Genomic DNA, 27,643 nt, shown 5'->3' with positions numbered 1-27,643 from the left:
GCCCGGCCCTAGGATGTGCGGGGCCCAAGGCAGCATGCGGGACCCCAAGGCAGCAAGCGATGAGCGGGGCACCAAGCAAAAATTAAATTGCATTGAGAAGTTGATTTCCTGAAAGCGCGGGGCCCAAGGCGGTTGCCTCGTTCGCATTGACCCAGGGCCGGACCTGGCAATATCTAGATAATAAATCAGATAAGGCGTTTATGCATGACCTTTAAATATTGCTGTTTTTATTGTTCATTTTTTGCGGGTATTTTTTTTTTTCTTCTTTTTTTTTTTACGTCGAAATACCGATTTACGTTTTCATGGCCTGAATTCGCTATACAGAAAAGAAATTATTAGGAAAATTCGTTTCGATCACATAATGGTTTGGAATGAGTGGTCGGCGAGAGATCGTCTTGTAATATTTACTGATTCGGTCTCACGAGAGAGCGATTTGGAGTCATGATCCGCTTGGTCCTAGGTAGAATTTAAGTGATTCTGTGGGGATCACGTTTCCAACTGTAAAAGTTAGAACTTTGCAGGTTTTCTAGTAGTTCGGTTACGCAAAGTCTAGGCCAACATAAAGCCTTTACAAAGATCGATTACATAGTTGGAATTCTGCATTAAAAACAAATATTCTGATCTTTCGTGTAACTGAGATCGCGCAACATTCTACATTATGACCTCAATGGCTTCTCGTAGATGCCTGCCGGTGCACACATTAAACCGGACTAGGCTATTTATATTGAATATACAGGTCCAAAAATCTGTCGTGTAGTATACTGTGTCGCTGTCATTGACGCCTGTGAGAAAATGAAGGGGAAGAAATGGATTTTAGATGCAAATTTTACCGGCGAGCCTTCACCAAGCAATTTCAAATTACTTGAAGAGGACGTGGATGAGAATTTAGAAGATGGAGGTGTGTATAGTATGAATGCACGTATGCAATGAATGACACTTTCTTTTTCTCTGTCTGCCTGTCTCTGTAACATTTGTGTGCACATTGACAAGCCCTCACACAACAAGAACAACAAAAAAAAAAGGTTAAAGTCGGGAACAGGAAACCTAGTGGGTGGGGGATTACTTCATAGACTTTTAGATAGGGCTGTGCAGCTTATGGCCCCCTCCCCCCCACGGACAAAAGCATGCATCATAATACATTAAAATTAATACATGCAGATATACCTACCATAGATGCATACTAGACCTAGGGACAATATCTAACACAACATATCCTTGTAAAAGCAGATGTGCATGGTCTCTCATTTTGCTCCAAAATTGTATTAGATTTCAGTAGGTTAGATACCAACTTTGATGCAATAAACCCTAAATTCAAAATTAAAGGCTTTTTCATATAATGAGAATCGGATAAATGTCTCCCAGGAATTTACTGAGAAAAAAAATATGAAAAAAAGCCTGTTGATGTCGGGTACCATTAGGCTAAGGGCATGTATTGAATCAGGTGGTATACGTCCCTAGATGCAAGTTCAAAGGAACTAAACCTTCCAGTACTCTAGTACTAGGGAGCATGCAACGGCCATGCAGTTACTTGTTCCAGAATTTACCAAAAACATAAGCACACAAAACTCTATGTGTGTGTGTGTGTGTACTTTTGTAACTAATGTTTGAATCAATCAGTAGAATCTGTAATTTGATCATGAGTCTGAACACAGCCTATTATAAACCACAGAGGATCGTATAGTTACTTACAATTGACCTGTCATACATGTACTATATAATAACTAGTAGTCAATTATAAGCAACGATACGAGTCCCTGTGCTATAACAGCGGATCATATATGACCAACCAGGTATGATGTGGAGGGGAGGAGGACTTGGATTTTCGAGCCAGGACATTTTGTTTCTTTTGCATGAATAATTTTTTTCAGTAATTAGGGCTGGAAATTTTCATAATCCCCATGCTAAAGTACTTATTTGATGTCAAAAATGTAATAAAACCACGTTACATTTAGTGTCATGCTTTCAAAACTTCACTTACATACACATGCAAACACACACACGCTTAATCAAGTGACGCGCTAACACATTCATACACATATACAGATCGTAATTGATTTTATTTTTCAAATTTCTTGCAGAGGTGATATGCGAGGCCATTTATCTCAGTGTTGATCCCTACATGAGGTAAATTTATTCCAGTTTGGAAAATATTGCTGACTGATTGAATGACTCTGTCTGAATATCTGTATGTGTGCATGCGTACGTGCGAGGATGCATGCATGTATGTGTAAAAACTCATACCCACCCTCACGAGCACTACTCCAAACACAAAAGGGTGGTTACTTTTATGGAACTTTGAGTTGTTAGGTACGACACAGTTTGTTTTAACCGCCTTTTATTTTTATTATTTTATGGGTTTTAACGGCACTTTGAACAGATGTTTCGCTAGATGCCATTGTGGGAAACTGCTAGAATGCAAGGGGTCCGAAGATCCATCAATCAGTCAATCAAGTCGTGGTATGGACTTTGATCTGGTGAGAATAAAGAGGATATCAGTCAGATATCGCACCATACGCAGCAAATTTGTACCAAGCAAGTAAAGCGGGAAGAGCCGAGGAAAGGTAGACTCAGGACAGACTTGTCTGAACAGAAGAGATACTACTGAACTCTTTGCAACCACCCGAGGAAAGAGCACCTTAAGCTTTGTGTTACCTGAGCTACAACACCTTGATATTGAAGGCAAAGATCAACAATATGAAACGCTTAGTCAAGCTGATATTGGAAAAAGGAAGAAAGATGGTCAAAGAAGAATAATTAGAATGTCTGAGAAGAGTTTGACGATGATTTAGAGAACATCCTAAATGCTGCTCTGCTGGGCAATGTCTACAGGAGGATCCAGTCCCTTTCAACAGTCATTTATACCACAGGAAAGGAGAGGTTTGGTGTCCATAAAACAAGCTCCAGGCCAACAACCCCTAGACCCAATAGACGTGAAGTCGTTCTAAAGAAGTTGCGGTAGGTGCTTCTGTCATCGAGGAGACAGTTCAGGGAACAACAATGGGACTGCAGTAGTTAAGAGAGGCTCTTAGCGAAAGGCTCCTTAAATTCAGAAGAAAAGAAAAACTACGAGGGATGAAAAGAATGAATTCACGCCAGAGGGCGACTTTTATAGCGAATCCCTACAAATTTGCTTCATTGTTCATTACAGCAGAGCGGTCTGGCATCTGGAGTGTAGCAGAGCGTTAGCAAAAGAGTTCTTGAGACACACTTATTCTGACCCTACAGAAGAGATGATCTGGGAGAGTGTTGTTTGATCCTACCCTTAGAACCACCATCTTGTGTCATGCAGATAGTGGAGACCACTTTGGAAAAAGTGCATGAAGTCGGAAGGAACGCTAGATCTAGCTTAGCCCCAGGACCTGGTGGTATCCTTTACAAAGTGTTAATGTACAAGATGTGCCTAAAGCTACTTAGACCTCTGTGGGGACTGATGCAGTTATATGGAGGAAAAGAAGGATCTTTGATTGGATGCAGGAAGCCGAGGGCTATGTGTACTAATGAAGAAGGATTCCAAAGATACCAGCCAGTTTCGAACGCTATCGCTGCTAAGCGTCGAAGGAAAGATGTTCTCATCGGCCTCCGCAGAGAGCATAACCAAGAACATGGTAAGCAACAAGTATATCGATATATCAGCACAGGAAGGATGAGTCCCAAAATTGTCTAGATGTATTGAACACACAAGTGCCAAAGTCAACTCATCAGAGGAGCTAGGATTCAAGATGGGAATTTGACAACTGTGTGGCTGAATCCTGCCAATGTTTATGGTTCAATACCCTACAAGTTCATTGAATTAGTTCTTGACCATTATGATATACCAGAGAGTGTATAGCAATTGATATCGATGTATTACGGCAAGCATGCAGCAACCCTACGATTTACGGCAGAGAAGTTCACCACTTTATGGATTGTGTTTGAATGGGTGCTCATCACAGGCTTACCATCTCTGTTATAATATTTGTCATGGACAAGAACCGCGTAATCAAAGCAGCAGAACAGGAGACAGGAGGGCCAAAACAACTTCAGGGACACGCATACCAATCAACATGGGATTCATTGAGTCCTAGCATTATTCACAGGAGTTGGAATCATCACCAGGGCTGTAATGCTCCAGTTAACATGGATATCAGTGGTGGAAGAATACCAAGTGGCCTAAACAAGGGTACTAGAGGCATCACAAGGTCCACTGAGAGCTAGGAGACATCTTGGAGAGGAGGAGAAATAAGAAAAGACCAGCACCAATAGCCAGGCCCAGAATTTTCAAAGAGTGAGAAACCAATAACACCTCACTAGAGAGGATGAAAACCCTCATTGAAGCAGAGAGTTGTGGTGGTATTCTTGTGGATTTTGGGAAGAAACTGGTTTTCGCGGAAATTATCCAGACGCATCTATGTCCAAATGTAGTGATTTATCAGAGTCCCGGAAGAAGCCTGTGTCCATTGAATCGGCTGTACATTAGGATAGTTGTGATGAGTCTCAGGAAAGAAAGTTGACCAAATATGCAGAGCGAATGGAGACAAGTAAGAACAGGGGATGGAGTACTTGTTGTTACCATTAGAGATGTGAATTAGAGGGTTTCGTGCTCAATCAGTCTGGAAGATGCTTATTGCTGTAAGGTTAACAGCGGAAAACCGTAAAGTGGCGGTTCAGGGAAGTGTATAACGGTTGAAAGAGTGTCCATCTGGCCATGGATGAAGCATGATTACAAGATCTGGCTGCCTACCTCTAACAGGTAGTGACTGATCAACACTTCTGACTGGCGTTCCGGGATAAGGGGCGAAACATCAAGTGATAGATGGTCCCGGCTGATGATGTTGTTTGTGATGCAGTGAATACACTGTCATACAATGTTGATAGTACTTAAATTAAAATACCAGATATTGTTTTCATTTGAACAGATGTTAATAAGCAATGGAAAGAAACAATATCATTACCACTCGCATCAATATAATATGTATTCATTAGAAAAATACACTACTTCCATACCCGATAGTTTGATATGGTTGGAAATGTGATTATATAAACAGCATATCTCCCAACGTTTGGATGAACAAGGTCATACTATTTGTCAAATTCTTTATAAAAAAAAATACAAACAAGTAAGCAAACAAATGGTTAGATCGGGTATTGCATTATCTGAGGGAAAATATATTTTTTTAAAAATGTATTGATCCATTAAATTGTAAATAAATGCAATAAAATGTACCAATTTCCATGTTCAACAAATTCAATTAAAGTCTTGTTTTCTACTTTTTATTCAGTGCTCTAAATAAGAAATCGATTTGTTTCAGGCCATTTTTTTTTTCATGACGAGAAGGTTCGCCTATAAATAATTTTCTCTATAAAGGAGTTGAAACATAAGATAAAACACCCTTATTCATTTCCTTGCCTTATTTTCGAACTTTTTTTTATCATTATATATAGTTTGTACGTGTGCGTGAGAGGTTTTGACTACTACAAAGACAGATGAAATCTATTCAGACATGTCCAAATCTGGACACTTTACATTTAAACTAGACGAGATCAGATGACACAAATGCCATCAGCAGTCGCTGTCATTGACAACACGTTGGTTCGGGATATAATGTCAAAGGTTTTAGTCAAACAGGGGACTTAAGAAGAATGAAAGTTTAATTAGAATTGTATATGAGTACCATTATTGACTTTGTAGTCTATCTACTTTGTTATTCATGATTTAGGAAACAGAAAGAATAATTCGTGATGCAAAGATAATGTTATAATTCAATCAGAGCGGTATAACTCAGTAAAACTTTGATAAGAAGAAGCGAAAATCAAACTTGACTTGTTTCATTACAAAATCTGGCGATGTACGGTTGAAGTCAGTTTTGATTATGAGGCACATTTAATTCTTTGAGACGTAATCTGGTCTGAAACAACTTTGGAGCCTTCTGTGATGTCGTTTGGCACTCTAGGAGTGAATCTGCTCACAGCCCAAACACGTCTGCTGACTAGAAAGTGTGCAACGGCTTAAGACGAGCAATGTACCTTTAATAGCAAAGAGATCATGTTTCCTTGTTTGTGAGAATATTAAAACTCTGGGAGAGAACATGCCATTTTTAATATTGTAAATCACATTTGCTTGCTTTAGGCATTGGCCTTGGTGCTTGACCATGTTTAAAATGTTGTAACAGAATAAAGCCGCACAATCAGCATTGCTGACCATGTGAATCTGTTCACGAGTATTATCAAGGGCTACGGGAAAGACATGCTGACACAAATATGGAACATAACGTCATGGAAAAACCCGACAAAATCAATGATGTTCAAAAAGATAGTGAAGTCAATGAACTAATAGCCTGTTAAAGCAATTGGGTTTCTGATTCTGGTAAAGTAAAAACATTACAAAAATTACTAATGGAATTAGCAATTAGACATTGAATTTCCCTTTGTAAATTATTTCAGTATATTTACTAAAAATATTCAAGTATCTTCTATATACTGTACAACTATTATTCAGTCATAGAGAATATATGCTGGGGATTATTTAAATATCCAGTGATTGTGCATTTTGGTGGCCTAGCACTACTATCACATTTTACTGAATATTATCTCTGGCAACTTGTGATCTTGAGATGTAGATGTGAAAACTTAAACACAAAAACCATTGCATCATATGATATATATGTAGATGTGAAAACTTGTATAAAAAACCAATGCATCATACATCATTTCAGCTAGATTTTTTGCAATGATGCCTCTCAGTTTCAAAACAATGTCATTGTTGTACAAGTTGGATGTTTTAAATTTTCCAATATGAAACTCAGGAGCTAAGTTTAAACCCAGGTCGATGTCAACCACTACCCGGCTGGTAAACTTGGTAAAATCCACTTTGATGGCAAACCTGGTGTGATCTAGATTAGCACTCTGTCTGGTTGCTACAAGTCCATACATGTCAAGAAATCCAGATTAGCACTCTGTCTGGTTGCTACAAGTCCATACATGTCAAGAAATCCAGATTAGCACTCTGTCTGGTTGCTACAAGTCCATACATGTCAAGAAGCTATATATTATTAAGCATAGTTTCTCAGGGATAAATCAACAAGTGCTTGTAGTGTTGATGAACACCCTCCACCCCATAGACGTGTGTGTCAACCTCCACCCTACAGACGTGTGTGTCAACCTCCACCCCATAGACGTGTGTGTCAACCTCCACCATAGACGTGTGTGTCAACCTTCACCCCATAGACATTGACTCGCAAATCATTAATGCAACATTTGTTACACTTCCATACTCCTTAGCCTCAGACATTGACAGTGAAACATCCTTCACACTGCTGTAGCAACCCTCATCCCTTAGACATTGACTTAGGGATCATAATGCTACATTTGTTAAACTCTTATACTCATCATAACAATCTGACAGAGACTTAGATGCCACAATGAAACATACTCATATTCCCTAGAAAGTGTCCTGAGGGTTGTAATGCAAGTTCTGTCACACTTTCATAATCACCCTCACATCTACACAAAGAGTATTGATCATGATGCAAAATCCGTCATACCCTTGCTAATCACCATCACACCCAGACAGTGGCCACAAGGCCACAATGGAAAATCCATCACATATATGATACATCATACATCTGCCTGTGTATATATGATGGCTAGTCATCAAATATTTTTTAAAATATTAATGTATATTTACTTCTTGTGAACATGTCACTTTTGCCCCCTTCCAGAAACCCAAAGGGTGGGATGACAATAACGAAATCCTACATGCAAATGGTTACCACAGGGGTAACACAACTTCAGAGTTCATGAAGTTTGACACAGCAGTTGGAAGAAATATGATAATGAATGGAAGGAATGTACCAATATGTCCCCAACACTTTTTTCCAAAACAAATGGGGATTTATTTTAAAAAAATTCAACGTATTGCGTATGTCTACTATCTATATGTCGGTACATGCAAAACTAATCATGTGATTTTCATAAGAATCCCACATTTGAGGGAAGGTAAAAAGTATAAAGAAATCACATTAGCATAATCTAAACATAGCATGCAAGGTGAATAACAATACTGATAATAATACACTTTTATGTTTTTTACTCACAAGTTAGAGAAAGCAACAACATTTGCATTTAATGATAATTTTTATGTTTTCATGTATATTTTACAAATTGTCCGATATAAACAGTTTATTGCTTCCAGATTTGTTTTGATTTGACTTTGGAAATGATAAAATCTACATGCAAGTTAAAATCAGAATAATTCAGATATAAAATATTATATTATTTTTTTTATTATACTTGAAAAGAGAACTTTTTCATGGATAATCGTAAAAAACATTTTAATTTTTTTTTAAAACGTACTTTTTTCCTCACAAGTCAGAGGAGACAGTATAAGTGTTAAATGATTTACTCGTGATCGTATTCCACACCATGGCAACAACTGCCACAACATTTGGTTTGTCGAGTAGCTGCATGCCTGAAATCATAGACAAATATATGGATGACAGCATTACACAAGCATTTAAAACTGACCTTGACTTTCCCCAACTGGCGACGCTGCAACAGCTAAGCAGTACGTACTTTTTGCATCTTTATCACTCACGCAGACGGAGCATATAACTTGTATGTGCTGTATGTGCACTCGTGTTCATGCAGCTTTAGCACCTCAGTCTCAAGCAGTACATATCTGTCATGCAGTCTCAGATGGTAACTTTTACATGTCTGTCAATGTTTATCAGAGGAAATGAAGTTCCTGATATTCAGATTAATATTTATGGACGACTATCCTCCCTCCATAAAACATGTCAGGGTCATAAAGCGTTACGCATGACCTTTAATAATTGTATTCAGTGAAAATAAGAATTTGTTGTCAAATAGTGTTTTAACTTGACTACAAACTAATTAATGTTAGTATCTTGAACCAAAAAAGAAGCAACTGCATATTTTTTTTTTTCAGGCTTTACAACGTAATGATGGGAAATGTCGTTAATGGAGAACAAGTCGCCAAGTAATTATCACATTGTTCAAATTTTTTTGTGTGTCTTATTTTATATAAATGCATTTGTATACATGTATATAACTAAGAGTTCTGGATGAAGTTAACCACATATAGAAACTAAAATTTGAAATAGAAATGCATGCTTAAGAAACAAAACATGAACTGGTACAAAAAATCTCTATGCCAAAATACTAGTATTAGCTAATTTTGTTTTACCTTTTTATTTTGTAAAATGTTTGCTTGTGAAAAATGTGGTCATTTAATTGCATCTTTTATTGCTAAGAAAAGGACAAGTATATATGAACTGTTGATTTTATTTTTAAAAAAGCATCTTAATATCTGTATACAGTTTTAAAAAATGTTAACATATGTGTACAGTTCAGTGATCAAATAATCAGTTGGTTACATGGTGTCTGTGTGAGTGTGTGAATGGGTGAGTTAGTAAAGAAGGATTTACTTTTGTTGGTTTTAATGATGCCTTTAACACATTATTGGATGCATCTTGGTTGGAAACAGGAGCTAGGTACCTTTCCCAAGGACACTGAGACAGCCGACACTGGCTGGACTTGGTGGATATCAAACCCATGACTATTAGATTACACTCTTCTTAATAAATTTCATGTTATGTTTACAAATTTTCTTTTCTGTAGAGTCATTCTCAGCAAAAATTCAGACTTTAAAGTTGGATGCCTTGTTCAGGCACACTTTGGATGGAGAAGTGTAACAAAGGTCACTGACCTGTCGAAGATCAAGCTGATACCACAGTTAGGGGATCTTTCACCCTCACTGGCGCTTGGAACACTGGGAATGCCTGGGTACGTGTACAAAACCTTAGAACATACATGTTTTTTGTTTGAAGCTCACCTTTAGGAAGTGAAGGAAAGTTATTGTATTAGCCCTGACATCGGTGTCCGTACTTATAAAAGCATATACATGTGTACATTCGCTTTGCATCTCAACCATTCCTTCATCATTTGTCCCATGCACCTATTTCAAGTGGGGTTTATTTTGATCAATCCATGGGCAGTGGAGCAAGGGGGATAACTTTGTACATACACAGACCTTATTTATATATTCTTGGTAAAGTTCTTATGTTCAGTTCATAACAATATATTTTGGCACATTGTATACATATTGTTGTACCAGAACTCACAAAAACATTAGTGAGGGTATCCATGGTGAGGAATATATATATATATATATATATATATATATATATATATATATATATATATATATATATATACACACTTTTTTATTATTACAGAATGACAGCATATTTTGGTGTATTGAAGGTGTTGAAAGTCAAAGCAGGAGAAACATTTGTTGTCACTTCAGCTGGTGGTGCCGTAGGTAGTGTTGCGGGGCAGATTGCAAAACTGAAGGTTGGTTGTAATTGTCTTAAATTGAATGTTTTGCAATTGTTGCAGCTTTTACTGTAATGTATGCCTTTTGCTCAGCTTATTAAATGAGTGTACTTCTTCATTTGTTTAAATATGGTGACAGCAAGATTTTCCATGCAATATGAATAATTAGCTCTACTGGTCATATACCAGAAGAGATTATGGGATGGTCTTGTGTCTGTCATCTGTCTGTCATTTAGTTGACATTTCTTATTGACACTCTTCCTAAGCTGCTTGGAAGAATGGCATTCATCTTTACACACACTTTCATCCAATGGTTTAGTTGGTCTGAAATGAAAATGGTTTTGATTGGATGTCCATTATGACCACCACAGTGGACATCTTGAAAATCTTAATATTTCTACTCCACCCAAATGAATAATCATATCAATAGGGGGTTTTCACTAAAAGACTTTTTATGAAATCTGGTTGGTTCTAAATAAAAGGGTGTAAATCTGAAGTGCGATAAGGCCACCACAGCAGCCATCTTGAAAATCTTGTTACTGCAACTGCTCCTGAACAGAACATCATATTTACATGGAGTTCACACAGAAAGACTTCTTAGGATGCCCCATTTGTCTGGAATGCAAATGGTGCTTAGATGTAATTTACAACATGAATGTCTCACTGTGGCCATCTTAACCATCTTGTTTTCACTACACTCCTCTTCATTGGATGGTCATATAAAAAAATGTTTTGACTAAATTGTCTTTGTATGATGTTGATTTGGTCCTAAATGAAAAGGTGCAGACATGATGTTAATATTGTCACTAGAACAGCCAGATTGAAAATATTGTTATTGGTACTATTCCTGAATGGAAAGTCATATCGACATGTGTTATTCACCAAAAGACTTCTTATGATGTCTAGTGGTGCCGATCGGAAGTCTAATATGGCTGCCACAGTGGCCGGCTTGAAAATCTTATCACTTAACTTCCCTTGAATTAATGGTCATATTAGCATGGGATTTCACTAAAAGCCATTTTTTAATGTTTGAATAATCAGTGCTGATCAGATGACCAATATATGACCATCTTGAAAATCTTATTTTCACCACCACTCTTGAACGGAAGGTCACTATGCCATGGAGTTTTCATCAGAAGAGTTCTTATGGTGTCTAATTGGTCTTAGTTGAAAGTGAATAATGACCAATATTGCCACATCTTAAAAATATCATTTCTTTTCCTCCCAAATCGATGGCTATATCAGCATGGGGTTTTCATCAGTAGAATTCTTATGATACCTACTTGGTCTAAAAGAAAGTGGTTCCAGTTGTACAACATGTCCACTAAAGTGGTTCTATTTGTATAACATGTCCACTAAAGTGGTTCTATTTGTATAACATGTCTACCAAAGTGGTTCTATTTGTATAACATGTCCACCAAAGTGGTTCTATTTGTACAACATGTCCACCAAAGTGGTTCTATTTGTACAACATGTCCACCAAAGCACCTAATTTGAAAGTCTTTTTATCACTAATATTAGAAATGGTTTTAACTTGAATTCCTGGAGAGAAAAAAAATGCACTGTAGTGAGGCAGTCCCTTCATGGAACTTCAGTTTTATGTAATGTAAAGTCCATTATTTCTACATAATATACGTGTAGTCCACTGCTGAATGGGAAATGTTAGTTTCAACTAGTTTATGAATTAATTTACATATGATAACATTTACAAGATGTTAGGAAAAAAGTTAAGAAGTGTTTATGGTCTCTCTCCTGCCCCCCCCCCCCCCCCCCCCCCCCCCCCCCCGTGATATATACTGTACAATGTTTACCTCTAGGAGTTAATAACCTCACCTCTGTTTCAAAAAGAATGTCAACAAATGCTGACCTCCCACCTGCCAAAGATAGTTGTCTAACCACAGCATTTTTCAAAATCGAATATCTGGTCACAATTACATTAAATCTGGAATTACTATTCTCAGAAGCATTAAGTCAAGGTTTAGTACAATATCTGCATCCAGTAATCATCCCTTCACATGAATATCAAACAACTGGAATGCTACTGTTTCTACACTATCCATTATTACATCCATAGTAGTGGATTAGAACACTTAAGGTAGAAACATTGTAAACAGTCTCATTGAAATTGATATATACGGTACGTCTTACCTAATCTGAGTGATTTCTCTGTATGTGACATCACACAAGGTTTCCATCAGAGATCCAGTGCTGAAAAATGATGTCTGTGTCAAATTTTCTATTGATTTACAAGGACAGTAGCTCTTTGAATTATTATTTGTAAACAAATGTCTACTTTGAAATGTTACAGGTTATAGAACCATGCATTATTAATTCAGCTAGCATTAGGAATATTTTTTTTGTACATGCAGCAATGGAAAGGCATATCATTTGAGCCAAAAAAAATGAAATTGTTTCTTCTTTTTTTATAAACTATTTACATTGAAATTATTTGATTAATGGAATCTCAAATGGGTAATGATTCAATATTAAATTTATGAAACCTGTTGAAGGCTTGCAAAAGGTGGAAATTATTTAGCATTTAAGAAATTCAATATTAAATCTATACCTGGTTGAAATCATGTAAATATACAACCTTGACCCATTTGAAGAAAAAAAAAAAATATATATATATATATATATATTACACACACACACACACACAGATTCTCAGGATTGGATTATAAATGAAAAGTTTCCAAATGATTTGCCTAACCTGTCATCATCACATGATTAAGAGACTTTACAACAATGTATGCAATGTAAGAATGGAAACTTGTATACATGTCATTGTAACATTTTTGTTCTGTAAAAATATGAGTCATTTTTATTTATCTTTCTTTCAGGGATGCAAAGTTATCGGTTTTGCTGGGAGTAAAGAGAAGTGTGACTTGATCAAAGAATATGGCTTTGACTATGCCTTTAATTACAAAGAAGTCACTCTACAGGAAGCCATGGCAAAAGCTGCACCGGAAGGAGTCGATTGCTATTTTGATAACGTAATTACCGCTCTTTGAACTATTCTCTCTCAAAGAAAAAATGATGGACTTGAAATTTCCTTTCATTAGTTCCCTGTGGAAGAGAATCTGCATTTATAAATATTAATAGGGATATTGGTAGTAATAACCAAAACATAAGGATACATTTTTCATTTATCGCATAGTTGGTACACTTTACATAGTGTTTACAGCTTAATATTTTTTATATGTCACCGCGTTAAGATATCACTTTTTGTGAATCTGATTGGTCCAAAAAGCCAATGAAATTCTTGCACAGTATTTTCATCACTGATTGGTCCAATAAGCCAATAAAATTCATTCACAGTATTCTTATTTCTGATTGGTCCATGAAGCCGATGAAATTCTTGCACAGTGTTCTCATGTTGGATTGGTTGTGACCTTGGGAAATTTCCTTAACCCCCCCCCCCCCACCCCGAACCTTTTTGTTTACTATTACTATCAACAATATAGCAGCTATCTAATAAAATGCCTGATGGACATTGTTAAAAAAATGGTCAACTGTGACAAAAACACAAAGTTGTGGTTATGTATTTCAGTAAACATGGCCCTATGTGGAATTGTTAAAATGTAAAACCAGAAAATGAGTAAAGTGTACCTGGCCCCTTGCAGCTACTCAGAAGATATTCAATCACAACACTCTTCAAAATCAAAATCAAATAATGCAGATATCTGGTTGTTGTTGTTGTTGTTGTAGGGTTTAACACCGTTTTTCAGCAAATATAGGCTATACATGGCACCCAGTATAAATGGTGGAGGAAGAACCTGGGAAAACCCTGGAAAGAATCGCCAACCTATGAGAAGCTACTAGTAAGCTTTCCCACATAATCACATTGGCCGAATTCGAGACTTGAACCCACGCAAATGGGTAAGATGGCAGTGATCCGTAACAGTGAGTGCTTTAGACCACTCAGCCACTCAGGGCCTTGCAGATATCTGGTCCAAAATTATTATTCCTTGAATCACTATGATGCACTGCAACACTTTTATGGTCTTTATTTAGTAACATTTCTGTATCCAGTAATCATCCCTGCACACAAAATATCTGACAGTTGGGATGCTACTAAATTTTTGCTGTATCCAGTACTATTATACTGATTGTCCATAGTGGAACTGACACACTTTTGGTTGTAAACGCTCTTATTAAAATCCACATACATGGCCCATCAATCACTCAAAGCAAGCGAACTGAGTGAAATAATTTCACACATAGAATTTCCACTGGAGATCTAGTGTTGACAAGTTATGTCAAATTATAACAAATCTACTTTTAAATGTCACTGGTTATTAAAGTGTGCATTATTGATTGAACTCATGCCTGTGGCTACTTTTTTATGCAGAAGAATTGATCGGTACAGCATCTGAGCCAGAATTTGATAAATGCTGAAAATCATTTGTTCTTCTTTCTATCCAAACTCATTCAACTAAAATAAAAACTGTGATGACAGAATCTCAAATGGGTAATGATTTAATATAAAATTTATGAAACTCTTGAATAATGTATCACTCACAAATGCTGTAAATGATTCTGCTCATATACATATAGCATATCCAAGTTGCCCTGCCTTCTGAAACCTTTTTTGTACTAGTACTATCAATAGTGTGGTGACCAAGGCTAGAGAGTATTTTGAAACAATGTGTAAATTTAATATTGTAATTTAAATTACAGAATTATAGGTGGGTAACTCACAGTGCTTATGTTCACATATATGGATGGATACATGATGCAGTTTCTGTTGGCAGAAGCATTTGGGGGTGTTAGATAGTAGAGGTGTGTGCTTGTCTTTGAGATTCGTCTTGGATGATACATCGAAAATTTTCATAATGGCCAATAGCTGCTTTTCTTTGACATTTTACCTACAGGTGGGTGGAGAATTCACAAATAATATATTATCCTTCATGAACATGAATGGCCGAATTGCAGTGTGTGGTTCAATGTCTACCTACACAATGGATGAGAATCAACCTACAGGTAGGTACATAGGCACAAACATGCAAACACTCACTCACATACACTGTCCATCCACCTGACTTGTATAGGTCACAGTGACCTGCTTGCTAATCATGAGTTTGTGATATAAATTTTTCTCCATTGAACACATATTTGGATTCTAAACAAACTTCAAAACTTGCGCAGGTAAGTAATTTGCATATTTGGTTAACATAACTGAAATGTTTGAATAAGTGGGTATATATATATATATATATATATATATATATATATATATATATATATACTTGAAATACTATGGTCAGTAAGCTAATTTATCTCTTGTGACAATTTAGATTTGTATTATTTCACTTAATTGAATGGTAATAATCTGGAGAACAATTATCAGATTTCATGGAACCATGGTACCAGGAATTTTATATGCCAAGTGTTCAATCAATGAGGCAGATAGTGTTTTTAGCAACAGCAACAACTGTCAAGATGATTAAAGAAAAAGGTGTAACATTTTAATTAGCACCTATATGACCCTGTGTATGATTGTTCTTGTCAAGATGATTAAAGAAAAAGGTGTAACATTTTAATTAGCACCTATATGGCCCTGTGTATGATTGTTCTTGCTACCATGATCAAATATTAATGCCTGTAATCCAAAATGGAAATTTTAGGACTGTCCACCATGAGAGCCACTACCCTCCCCTCTCTCTGTATTCACCTATCACACATTATCTGGTGTTAGATGACCCTAGTCTGCCCATAACATTTCTGGACTGGGGGTTTGTGTCATAAAGGTTTGCAAATGAGTCAAAGTTCAAAAACAGGAAATCAGTTGACAGACACAATAAACACATGCCATCTATGCAACTATTGTGTAAGTGAACTCTGTTAACATGTGCATGGGTTACATTTTTGTGTTGTAAAGGTTTCAAGTGAGCGAAAGTTCAAAACGAGGAAATCGCTTGACAGACACAGTGAACACATGCCATCTACACAACTGGGATGAAAGTGAGCTCTGATTAAAATGTGCATAGGTTAAAGTAAATGACTGTGCAGTTAAAGTTGAAAGAGATATTTACATGTTTGTAAGTTATTTTATAAGTATTGAAATCTGATTATTGAATTTCAGTTGCTCATTAATAAATTCTATGAAATAGAAAATGTGATTGTATGAAATATTACTAATGGAGTTTCACTTGGTGTAATTTTATTGAAGTCAATGACTAAGAGTTTTGGATGAGTCTCATACGTTAAAGTAAAATATTCTTAAACTACTTTTGATTTTTCTTTTCTTTATTCAGGCCCCTTGCCTTACCATACCATATTGAAGAAAGCTCTCATGGTACAAGGTTTTCATGTATACAGCTTCAGTGCTGAGTGGCCAGCTGGTCTGAATGAGATGATTCAGTGGGTGAAAGAGGTAATAGCATGTGTGTGTGTGTGTGTGTGTGTTTTATAAGTCACCATTAGGATCACTAGGTTGCTCTACAATGCTAATTAAATGATCTGATTGCCTGCCAAATTTAGGGTCAGTATTAATGAAGCACTACTTTGTATCAAATGCATTACTAAAACCTATCTGGATTTTTCCTCTGACAGATGGTTTTGGACAATTTTGAATGAAAGACATTCAGACAGTGCAGTTACAAAGAACACTTGTGAAAGAGAAATTTTAAGTTTAAATAAGATTTTCAAATTTACATTATTTAAAATCATCTGAGTATGAATTATAACAAGAGACCCAATTTGACCTGATATTGTTCACTTTGCTTGCATAACTTAAAAGTTGACTATTTTACTGAACAGCTTATGTAATATTTTATAAACAAATCCCTGTGCAAAGCTATATCCTGTTGATTTTACCTATTCTATATTATTCTGATTTAAAACTCTTGCCAGTGATATAGGTATATTCAATATCTTGTTCATAATTAGGAGATCTTGATTTAAGCCTGATTACCAATACTGTTTTGAAGTCAGACAAGAAGTAAAGTCTGTAAAGCGGTAACAAGATATGCCAATCTAATACGACTCACATTGATAATATGCACAGACATCACATTATGCAGAACCTTTCTTAGGCAATCATGATACAAGTTTATTTGCAAAGACAGAACAAAATCTGATTGAAATTCATTCTCCAGTCAGAAATAAGATTACTTCATATTTGCATATATCATATATAGGAGCATTTCCAACTTTAATGAAAATCCTATATAGAAAAGTCTTTTAAAACATTCCTCATTACTATGCATAGGTCATCATAAGTAATAATAATATACTATGCATACGATGGGCCAGTTGGACGCACTAAAGTTAATCCTCCCCGTAGAGAAATTTCTCATGGATTTCGTATGGAGTACTTCAGGAATCAATATGGAAGAGATATGGACTGAAAAAACTTATGGAATCAGACAATTTATTCCATATGAATTCCATAAATACTTCACAGCAAGCGAAAATTCCATATGGAATAAAGTTGCAACTTTAATCCATAAGCACTTTTTCCATATGGAAAGCAAGCTCATGTATTATAGCATCATGGAGAATACCCTCTGAAGAATTAATAACCTAAACTATCTGATTCAAATAGAAATATTGGTGGGAGTTAGAGTACATATATATGTCACTGTAACTGATGTGGAAGGATGAATATGTTCATACAAATTTGAAGAAACACATGTATGTCAGTTTTCTTTAATTTATTTCCACAGATGTTTAAAAACAGACAAAGACATGACCAAAAATGTAGAGAAATGTAAACATGATCAGAAAATTAATATCTGGTAGTACAAGCATAGATGAATCTTTGGATGGTGGATTTTGGGCTTGATCTGATGTTTATTCTGAAAAGTAATTTTTTTGGCTTCCTATTAAAATATAATCTTCAAAAATCATACCCTAGTGAAAATGTGACAGAAATTTCAGCAAAATCACTGAACATTTCTTGACATTCACTCAAATGTCCTTTTTCACTAAAATTATGGTAATTTAGGAGATTTTGCCAAAATTTCTGAAAATATCAGTGAAATTTTCTGATTGAAATTTCACTGACTCTGCCAACATTTCTGAAAATATCAGTGGGAATTTGTGATTGAAATTTCACTGAGAGTTTGTCAAAAATTCTAAAAAATATAATGGTATTTGTGATTTTAATATCACTGACATTTCAGTAAAAAATATCAATAATATATCAATAATATATAATAATTTTTTTTTTCTTGTACAATTTGAATGATTTTCAGCAGCATTTATATTTCCTGTTTCCGATAGCTGTAATTGTATTGTTTATTTTGGGCACAATAACTTCTTTCCACATCTTTCCTTGTTATATTTCTTTATCAAATTTTGTTGTTGTTGTATTTTTGTTTAACTTAAACCAGATTTAACTGCCCTCAAACAAGTTTTCTTGTTTTCTGTTTTAAATCAGAATTTCACTTTTCTCCTGACCCGAATCTGATTTTCCTCGATACGGACCCTTTTTTCAATATCGTCTCCGAAACTTTTTTTAGATAATGCTCTCTCCAGTCCATTCCGCAGTGAGCTTTATAATAAGTATTTGTTCTGTTTATTATTTAAAGGATGATTGCTGTAAAGAGCTTTCTGATTGGTCAACATTTTTTACTTTCCCAATGAATGAATTTTCGAGCGGGATATGAGTTTGAATAACCATTTGAAAAATGTGCGGCAATGAGAATAGCATGAAAGCAAAGTCATTGGGAACGTAATTGGTCAGTCTGTATGAAAACTGAACGCCAGGACTAGCATTTTGCTTTTTGTGCCATAAAGAGCTTCACAGTAGTGGCTAACATGCTAAATATGACAAGGAATTGAACCAGGATTATTTCGAAGTTATATAACTCAAAACTGATTAACTTCCAGAATGAATTTAAGGAGGACAACGTATAGATCACTGGTGGGAATTGTTGTGAAATACCTATGTCTATCAAGATCGTCATATCTTTGCGGAATTTTCTTGGCCCTCATGTAGAATTATAATATCGCGAGGCATTATTGTGTATGTTATCAAAATGTTCTAGGTGTGTTGGAATTCAGTGTAAAATAAGAGTAATTACATCATGATAAACGTTTGTCACGGCTAATAATAAATAATGCGTCAATAATTTGCTTGATTAACCATTACAGGTGACTCCTCAAAGAAAAAGCATGCATCATGAAGTCTACACTTAATTCCTACATTCATTTACATGTACAATAAACAGTTAATCTACCAAGGGTAGATGATAAACATAGATGAATCAATGCTATCATACCCATATTTGTATGGAAAAATTCATTTTATTGTAGGTTATGGTAGGTTATGGTGAGCTTTGGTCAGAAGGATGTAATAATAACTGAGATAGATTCATTTATCAAGTTTAATGACAGGAAAATAAACAGCACCCCAAAAATGAATTTTAACCCAAAATCTGATGTCTCTGATCATCAAATTTGGGTCAAAGAGACCTCTTTTTGGCAAAAAATGTAGAAATTACTAAGATGCAACCAGTCTCAAGATTTCATTATTCTAGGTAGCACAGTATCATGCTACACATGATATCATGAAGTCAGAACTAAATGCAATCTTAACAAAAGCCAGTAAATGAGGATACCAGCTAGATAAACTAGGCTGGTTAATATCGAGATATCTGCCAGATAAACTAGGTTAGTTAATATAGGGATACCTGCTAGGTAAACTAGGCTGGTTAATAATGGGATACCTGCCAGATAAACTAGGCTGGTTAATATCGGGATACCTGCCAGATAAACTAGGTTAGTTAATATAGGGATACCTGCCAGGTAAACTAGGTTAGTTAATATAGGGATATCTGTGTCAGAGAAACTCGGTTGGTTCAAGTTAGCCAGTTATTACATAACTTTTCTATATGTTTTTTACAACTTTGCTTGCTGTATTCCACCACTCACCTTTGATTTGTTGTGAGAGAGATCATTGTGTTTTTAAAAGCATGAACATTGTTTGCTTCTTATGCATTAACACTTATTGTATATGTGTGCTGTTTGTATGTTTAGTATTGCCTTGTATATTTAAATCATGTATGTGTGCTGTCTGTATGTTAAGTACTGTCTTGTTTATTTAAATCATATTTGTGTGCTGTCTGTATGTTTAGTATTGTAATGTGTATTTAAATCATATGTGTGCTGTTTGTATGTTTAGCATTGTAATGTGTATTTAAATCATATGTGTGCAGTTTGTATGTTTAGCATTGTTTTGTATATTTAAATCGTATGTGTGCTGTCTGTATTTTTAGCATTGTCTTGTATTTTTAAATTGTATATGTGTGCTGTCTGTATGTTTAGCATTGTCTTGTATATTTAAATTGTATATGTGTGCTGTCTGTATGTTTAGCATTGTCTTGTATTTTTAAATCATATATGTGTGCTGTCTGTATGTTTAGTATTGATTTGTATATTTAAATCATATATGTGTGCTGTCTGTATGTTTAGCATTGTCTTGTATATTTAAATCATATATGTGTGCTATCTGTATGTTTAGCATTGTCTTGTATATTTAAATCGTACATGTGTGCTGTTTGTATGTTTAGCATTGTCTTGTATATTTAAATCATGTTTGTGTGCTGTCTGTATTTTTAGCATTGTCTTGTATATTGAAATCATGTATGTGTACTATCTGTATGTTTAGTATTGTCTTGTGTATTTAAATCATGTATGTGTGCTGTCTGTATGTTTAGCATTGTCTTGTATATTTAAATCATGTATGTTTGCTGTCTGTATGTTTAGCATTGTCTTGTATATTTAAATCATGTATGTTTGATGTTTGTATGTTTAGCATTGTCTTGTATATTTAAATCATGTTTGTGTGCTGTCTGTATTGTTAGCATTGTCTTGATATTGAAATCATGTATGTGTACTTTATAATCTGTATGTTTAGTATTGTCTTGTATATTTAAATCATGTATGTGTGCAGTCTGTATGTTTAGCATTGTCTTGTATATTTAAATCATGTATGTTTGCTGTCTGTATGTTTAGCATTGTCTTGTATATTTAAATCATGTGTGTGTGCTATTCTTGTATAAGTAGCATAGTCATGTCCTTGTATTTGTATACAGTATTTAAAATCATGTGTGATATCTGTATTTTTAGCATTGTCTTGTATATTTAAATCATGTATGTGTGCTGTCTGTATGTTTAGCATTGTCTTGTATATTTAAATCATGTATGTGTGCTGTCTGTATGTTTAACATTGTCTTGTATATTTAAATCATATATGTGTGCTATCTGTATATTTAGCATTGTCTTGTATATTTAAATCATGTGTGTGTGCTGTTTGTATGTTTAGCATTGTTTTGTATATTTAAATCATGTATGTGTGCTGTCTGTATATTTAGCATTGTCTTGTATATTTAAATCATGTATGTGTGCTGTCTGTATGTTTAACATTGTCTTGTATATTTAAATCATGTGTGTGTGCTGTTTGTATGTTTAGCATTGTTTTGTATATTTAAATCATGTATGTGTGCTGTCTGTATATTTAGCATTGTCTTGTATATTTAAATCATGTGTGTGTGCTGTCTGTATGTTTAACATTGTCTTGTATATTTAAATCATGTATGTGTGCTGTCTGTATGTTTAACATTGTCTTGTATATTTAAATCATGTGTGTGTGCTGTTTGTATGTTTAGCATTGTTTTGTATATTTAAATCATGTATGTGTGCTGTCTGTATATTTAGCATTGTCTTGTATATTTAAATCATGTATGTGTGCTGTCTGTATATTTAGCATTGCCTTGTATATTTAAATCATGTATGTGTGCTGTCTGTATGTTTAGCATTGTCTTGTATATTTAAATCATGTATGTGTGCTGTCTGTATGTTTAACATTGTCTTGTATATTTAAATCATGTATGTGTGCTGTCTGTATGTTTAACATTGTCTTGTATATTTAAATCGTGTATGTGTGCTATTCTTGTATAAGTAGCATAGTCATGTCCTTATATTTGTATACAGTATTTAAAATCATGTATGATATCTGTATTTTTAGCATTGTCTTGTATATTTAAATCGTGTATTTGTGCTTTCTGTGTGTTTAGCATATTCTTGTACATGTACTTGTATACAATATTTAAAATCGTGTAAGTGTGCTTTCTGTATGTTTTGCATTGTCCTGACCTTGTATATTTAAAATTGGTATACACATGTAATGGCACCTTAAGTATGTATTGGGCAGCCATTATTTTAACCAGTATATTTTAACACTGAATGCAAGAGAAGAGTTTATTCTATTCATGTAAAATATTTTCTTTGCATTGAATATTTAAGCAGAAATTACAAATAGGGTTGGGGTATCTTGAGTGTGTATTGGCCAGCCATTATGCATGTATATTTTAACAAAGCATGCAAATAGTAGAGAGTAGTGTCTGTTCATGTAAAATGATTATTAAATTATAAATTATAAATGGGGGATAGGGGTGGGGGTGGTTTTAGCACAGAAACATAATTTCATAACTAGAAGGAAAAATGTTAAAATGTATGTATATCTGATTTTTCAAGTAAATTGTTATATTATAGTTTACAGTCAGTAAAACAGCTCCAATGACCTAATGTTTTTTATTATGTAATGCAGTTCTGACTCTAAATAAAATTTGTCTGTATCTGTATTGAAGACATTGGGCATTCCGCATCTCTTATTCCAAAGTAGAAATTAGAAAATATACCAGAAGTCGACTAAGACCTATGAACTTAAAGGTCAGTGTAATGTATATAGATATATTTAATATGGGGGATAGTGATTTTGATTCATGGAAAACTTTATTGACAATGGGCCAAAATGATTTTATCCAGTTTTTTTTCCATTGGAGCAAAGTATATCTTACTGAGTAATTTTCTTTAACATCTGGTTTATGTTTGTTTCATAAAACATTCTGATTGGTCACTGGAAATGACTGTGAAAATGAGGTGTGTTTGCAAGCAGTCAGTTTTCTTTAGTGGCTATCTGGTAAACTCTATGGTATTTCATCATCATCATCATTGTTGCTATCCTCATTATCTCCTTTTTCTTCTACAGATGTTACTGCTGCTACTAATTGTTCTTTATTATTAGTGTTAATAATAATAAAAAATGTAATTATTATCAACAAACATTTTCCAGCATTGATATATAGGAAATTAACATATATAATTGTTTGAATATTGTTTATTAGCTTGATAATCCACATTAAGAAACAATGACTTGTACATATATTTTAATATGTAAAACATGGAAATCTGTTACAGATCACTTAGATCTAATTTATAGCTATTTGTGATACAGATAATTATAATCAGATATTAAGCTTTCAGTTTTATTTTATTTTCTAATACTGATTTTTATTTCTTTCAGGGGAAGATAAAATATCAGGAAACGATAACAGATGGTTTCGAGAATATGGTGGATGCCTTCATCGGGCTGTTTAAGGGAACAAACATCGGAAAAGCTATTGTGAAATGTTAAAACAATATAATGTGCACAAAATTTGCAGGGGTAGACTTATAATGCACTTGTTTGCCAAGAGTTTATTATGGAAGTATGCAGAATGAAATATTGGTGTTTGGTTTAATATATTTGTTCTCAAGGTCAAATACAATTTTTATATTTGTTTTAATAATATTTTATTATTTTATTATTTTACCATAAAATTCATATAATAATTGCTATACACATAATAGCATGTCAAGCATTTTGTAGGCAAAACTATAAATGCTATCTTTGGCATCTTAAAGTAATTAAGAAGTGTAGTTGCCTGTTTAATTGTTTAATGAGGTAATACGTGCATTAGTTACAGTATTATTTCAATATTTTGCTGACTGAGGCAATAAATACATTAATTACAGTATTATTTCGATCTTTTGCTGACTGAGGCAATACATGTAGTAATTACAGCATTATTTCAATCTTTTGCTGACTGAGGCAATACATACATTAATTACAGCATCATTTCAGTCTTTTGCTGACTGAGGCAATAAATACATTAATTACAGTATTATTTCGATCTTTTGCTGACTGAGGCAATACATGTAGTAATTACAGCATTATTTCAATCTTTTGCTGACTGAGGCAATAAATACATTAATTACAGTATTATTTCAGTCTTTTGCTGACTGAGGCAATAAATACATTAATTACAGTATTATTTCAGTCTTTTGCTGACTGAGGCAATAAATACATTAATTACAGTATTATTTCAATCTTTTGCTGACTGAGGCAATAAATACATTAATTACAGTATTATTTCAGTCTTTTGCTGACTGAGGCAATAAATACATTAATTACAGTATTATTTCAATCTTTTGCTGACTGAGGCAATAAATACATTAATTACAGTATTATTTCAGTCTTTTGCTGACTGAGGCAATACATGTAGTAATTACAGCATTATTTAAATCTTTAAATGTAACTTTTGATAATGAACTTTTCATATTAGACAATTTTTATCAATCTTGCATTTTTGTCATCCTTATTTCTGAAATTCTTTCCCATCTCTTTACCATTTTGCTATTAATTTCACCAGGAAACCTGGTTCAGTTGCTCATAGTTGGATATTAGTTGGTTCCATATATTTGTTCACAAATTATGTGTTAATACATGTACTGTGTGTTGATGAGAAAAATATGAAAAATAAAATTTATTGGGAAGTATTGTACTGTAGTCTCAAGAAAGTGAATTACATATAGTATTTTCAGCTGCAAAATTTCTTCATATGAACCATTTTCAGTCTGTTGTACTTCAAGTTAATTGATGTGTTTTACCTGGTAACAAAAGTTAACAGCAACTACATACATTTGTTTTGTAAATTTATGCTAGGATGGTAGCAATTGTTTTACATCAAAGAAGATAGGGTAACAGATTTTGATTTACTTAATAAAGCTAGATAAAGTTGTTAACTTTATTAATAAAGATTATAACAAACAAGGAAAGGGTTGCCAGTAAAATAGCCGAATATGTAGAGTACCAACATTTTATGCCAATAGAGGAAGAATTATCAGATCTGCCCACTTTCCTTATGTGGACTTTAAACTAGCTATAATGCAACAATTGATCCACCCTGTACAGCAAAAATCAACCACATTTAATTTCTTCCGGTAATTTAGTAGTTATGGAACTGCAATAAACTATGCCACATTTTTTGACACTGTGGCCAGAGCTGATTAAAATACTGTTTCTAATTTTATTATAGAAATGAAAGATAATCTTCTGATTACCTTCTATTCGTAAGCTTTATGATTATTATTATTATTGTTGTTGTTGTCATTGATAATGTCATCAAAATATGAAGCAACCACTGAAACCTGCTCATTTTATCCATGTCGTCATGTTGTAGTGAAAGCTTTATAGAAAATACAATTGCTTTAGAGTTTTTATTTGTTTTTTTTTTGTTCTCTTACTCAGAGGTCTCACTAGGATTTTAAAACTAGGAGTCTAGGACTCCCATTTTGGTAAAAATAGGAGTCCCACCATCAAAAATTGCAGTCCCTTCTTTCCTACATAATCAACACAAGCATGAATGCATCTATTTTCAGATGGAGAGGTTTTCGTAACTTAATCACTCACTATAATATAGCTTCATTACAACAGTCCATTGACAGGATCGCAAATTTATGGTTTATTTATTTGTATATATACTTGTAGTAATTTTAGGCAAATAAATAGTATCTGATTTGCTGTTTTTCCCTGTGTCAAGTCAGAAAACAGCTTAGACCTTAAAGTGCATCTCGCGAATTCCACAACATTGCATTGTCCCATACATTTCTGACCTACATAATTTGCATTTTAAAGTTAAATCTTTAATAAAATAATTCCTCGGCTTTGGTTTGAATGATTTGTATATTTTTCAGAATATTATATTTGCTTGATGATTTAAGAAAACAAACAATCTAATAATAATGCGGGAGGTCATGGGTTCGATCCCCAGCTGAGTTATGCCACTAAAACACTTGTGTGTTCATTAGTACTTTCAAGACTGGACTATTGTAACTCAGTTCTGTCTGGTTCATCTCAATATTTACTCCAGAAACTTCAAAAAGTTCAAAACACAGCTGCTCGGATCATACTTAGAGTACCACAATCAGAGCACACCTCCCCGCTGCTCTGTACCCTACACTGGCTATCCATTTGATCCAGAATCAAACAAAAAATTTGTTCTCTGTGCTACGTTTCACTGTCGGACTCTAGTCCAACAAACCTCTCCGATCTCACCCATGTGTACACACCAGCAAGATACTTATGCTCCTCTTCTTCTCTCATTATTCCCACTATGAAAACAAAGTCATATGGACAGCGTTCTTTTGCATACCAAGGCCCAGCAACATGGAATGAATTGCCCACTGAACTTAGACACAAAGACACAGTGATCACATTCAAGAGGGCTCTCAAAACTCTCTTATTTCGACTCCAAGAACAAACTTAAAAACCTAATAATGTTTCCTACCTGAAATATTCTCAGCAAGTTTTTATTTTTTAATGTTTTCCTAATTTCATGGTGTTTTTGTAATAATATTATTATATGTTGTCTAATGTTGTAAAGCGCTTAGAGCTTCTAAAGATTAGGTGCTATACAAAGTCCTCATTATTATTATTATTATCTACTACACGTAATGTATCATCAATTTAATTCTTCAATGTATATATATTTAGTTGCTCCTGACATTTTGATATAATGAAATAATTGTCCATTACTATTTTCCAGAAATGGTTTTCTACTGAAAACATGCTATATTAGTGCCAACCCTTCTCAATGCACCCCAGCCATGCCCTGGAAAGTAATGTAAACAATGAGAAATACTTGTGATTCTTGAATAAACACCTTTACAAAATGATGAATGATGTTGATTGTTGCACTTCAAACTTACTTTGAAACACACTAAAAGCTAAGGAAATGTAGAATTGATTTAAATTTCAAAATAGATTCTTTTTGAGATATATAACAAGAACTGACTGCTGAGAAAACTGATAAACACCAGTATAAATTATACATTTGAAGTATGTACACTGTATAGGTATGAAGGAAATCCAAAAGAATTACATCAAAACCATATACTAATATCTTGACAATACTTCTATAACCATATGGAGTAGATCAATAACATACAACTAAAGTGATTTCTATCTTGGACAAAAATTCAGTTACCTATTGCAATATTAGTATTAAAACATACATGAAACCAGTATTACAAGGTTTTTGCAAGAGTTTTAAATTTTCCTTACAATGGAGTATCTTGCATGCAACAAAATCTGATGCATATGTATGCAACATATGAAAGGCTAATGCCCTTAGATTATTGACATGCATATGTATAAAGCATATGAAAGGCTAATGCCCTTAGATTATTGACA

General features: G+C 34.3%; 1 protein-coding gene across 2 annotated transcripts; it reads left to right on the top strand.

Moving 5' to 3' along the window:
• LOC149802190 (prostaglandin reductase 1-like) lies at positions 1-27,126 on the top strand. Of its 2 annotated transcripts, XM_089956603.1 has the most exons (9): positions 4-898; positions 2,079-2,124; positions 8,927-8,977; positions 9,619-9,783; positions 10,236-10,353; positions 13,179-13,331; positions 15,213-15,321; positions 16,596-16,714; positions 23,654-27,126. In XM_089956603.1, exons 1-9 carry the CDS (start codon positions 793-795, stop codon positions 23,762-23,764), a joined length of 978 nt encoding a protein of 325 aa, XP_089812729.1. In that variant the 5' UTR covers positions 4-792; the 3' UTR covers positions 23,765-27,126. The 2 variants fall into 2 exon arrangements, with proteins under 2 accessions (XP_089812730.1, XP_089812729.1); XM_089956604.1 differs by lacking the exon at positions 8,927-8,977 and having other exon boundaries at positions 1-898.
• The last annotated feature ends 517 nt before the right edge of the window (positions 27,127-27,643 follow it).

Source organism: Sinohyriopsis cumingii, chromosome 4 (genome assembly GCF_028554795.1).
Source record: "Sinohyriopsis cumingii isolate HCF-2022 chromosome 4, ASM2855479v2, whole genome shotgun sequence".
NCBI lineage: Eukaryota > Metazoa > Mollusca > Bivalvia > Unionida > Unionidae > Sinohyriopsis > Sinohyriopsis cumingii.
This window is presented reverse-complemented; position numbering and strand designations above follow the sequence as displayed.